Source organism: Propithecus coquereli, unplaced genomic scaffold (genome assembly GCF_000956105.1).
Source record: "Propithecus coquereli isolate 6110/MARCELLA unplaced genomic scaffold, Pcoq_1.0 Scaffold291, whole genome shotgun sequence".
Classification (NCBI taxonomy): domain Eukaryota; kingdom Metazoa; phylum Chordata; class Mammalia; order Primates; family Indriidae; genus Propithecus; species Propithecus coquereli.
The window spans coordinates 1482099-1483312 of record NW_012148519.1 but is presented as its reverse complement, the minus strand read 5'-3'; the positions used below and the strand labels follow the sequence as shown (position 1 = coordinate 1483312).

The following is a 1214-nucleotide window of genomic DNA, read 5'->3' as shown; positions in this document are numbered from 1 at the left end:
GGGGGAAGGGAGGCAGAGCTCAGGTGGTGATGAGAGCTAGGAGGTGCAGCTGTATAGATGAAGCTTTGATTGCTCACTCCGCTGCTCACCTCCTGCTGTGTGTCCCCACCCCTTCCTAAGTTTCATGGAAGACAATTTTTCCATGGACAGGACTGGGGTGCAGCTGGGGGGTGCAGCTAGGTCCCTAACAGGCCACAGACTGGTACTGGTCCTCAGCCCAGGGATTGGGGACCACAGAGTTACTATACCTAAGGGGTAAGCAGGTACATAAAACATTAGAGAGAGGTTTATGCAAGTACCTATGCAAACAAACAGAAATCTCAAGGCTTAAAAACCAGTAATGTCAAAAATAAGAGATGTGAATAAAAAATATTTAGAGTTCTAAATTATGACATCTGTGGAAAATCAACAGAATATTATATTACAAAAATATAAAATTACGTGTCTCTGCCTAAGAAGCTTTTCAACAGTTGAGGACTTGGCTCTAATACAAGAACTTGAAGTCATCACCACACAGGTGCACTCAGCTATAATAAAATCAGATTTAGTACAAGCACAAAAAATATATATTGGCAAGCAGGTGTGTACTGGGAAGAAACAGTAGAAGCTGAAGTTTAAAGTGGACAAAGGGACGAGAAGTTTGAAGTGTAAAAGCATGAATAAAGAAGGAATAATGAAGGAAAGTATTAGAGTAAGGAGTCATTTTTTTAACTTATACTTAGCCTTCTTATTGTGGATGTCTCTTTCTTAATGATTAAATACAATGTTATATATAGTCAACTCTTTTCTACCTGTTTCCATGCTGGGCATTATTTGTTTTTGAAGAAGCAGGCAACTCTTGGAAATCACTGAATGAGTCATCAAGAGATCCTGACTTAGAAGCATCTTGAAAATCCTGGAAGTCATCTTCTTCTGGCTTTACCACCTAGGTTTCCCAAAGACACTTAAATTAAAAGCATCAAATGGATAAAATAAGTAAACAAATCTCCAACTGTCAACCTCAAAGACTGCCTTTTAAATTTCTCAATTTAGGTATAAATACCTAATTTTAGAAGAACACGCTTTAGATATAATGTCAATTCAAGTGCTTAAGGCAAGAATCCTGTTTTGTATTTTTAAATACTGTCTGGTACAAATAAATGGTAAAAGACTAGTTTAAAGAGCTAATCTATATATTTTTTTTTTTTTTGAGACAGGGTCTTGCTCTGTCGCCC

The 1214-nt window shown here is 37.6% G+C and overlaps 1 protein-coding gene across 1 annotated transcript in view; it reads right to left on the bottom strand.

Annotated features, from left to right (window-relative positions):
• SYNRG (synergin, gamma) overlaps window positions 1–1214 on the bottom strand; it is a 110824-nt gene that overhangs the window by 44283 nt on the left and 65327 nt on the right. The window contains exon 8 of the mRNA XM_012648636.1: window positions 792–925. Within this exon, the coding sequence (XP_012504090.1) occupies window positions 792–925 (134 nt within the window). The remainder of the gene's footprint in view (window positions 1–791; window positions 926–1214) is intronic.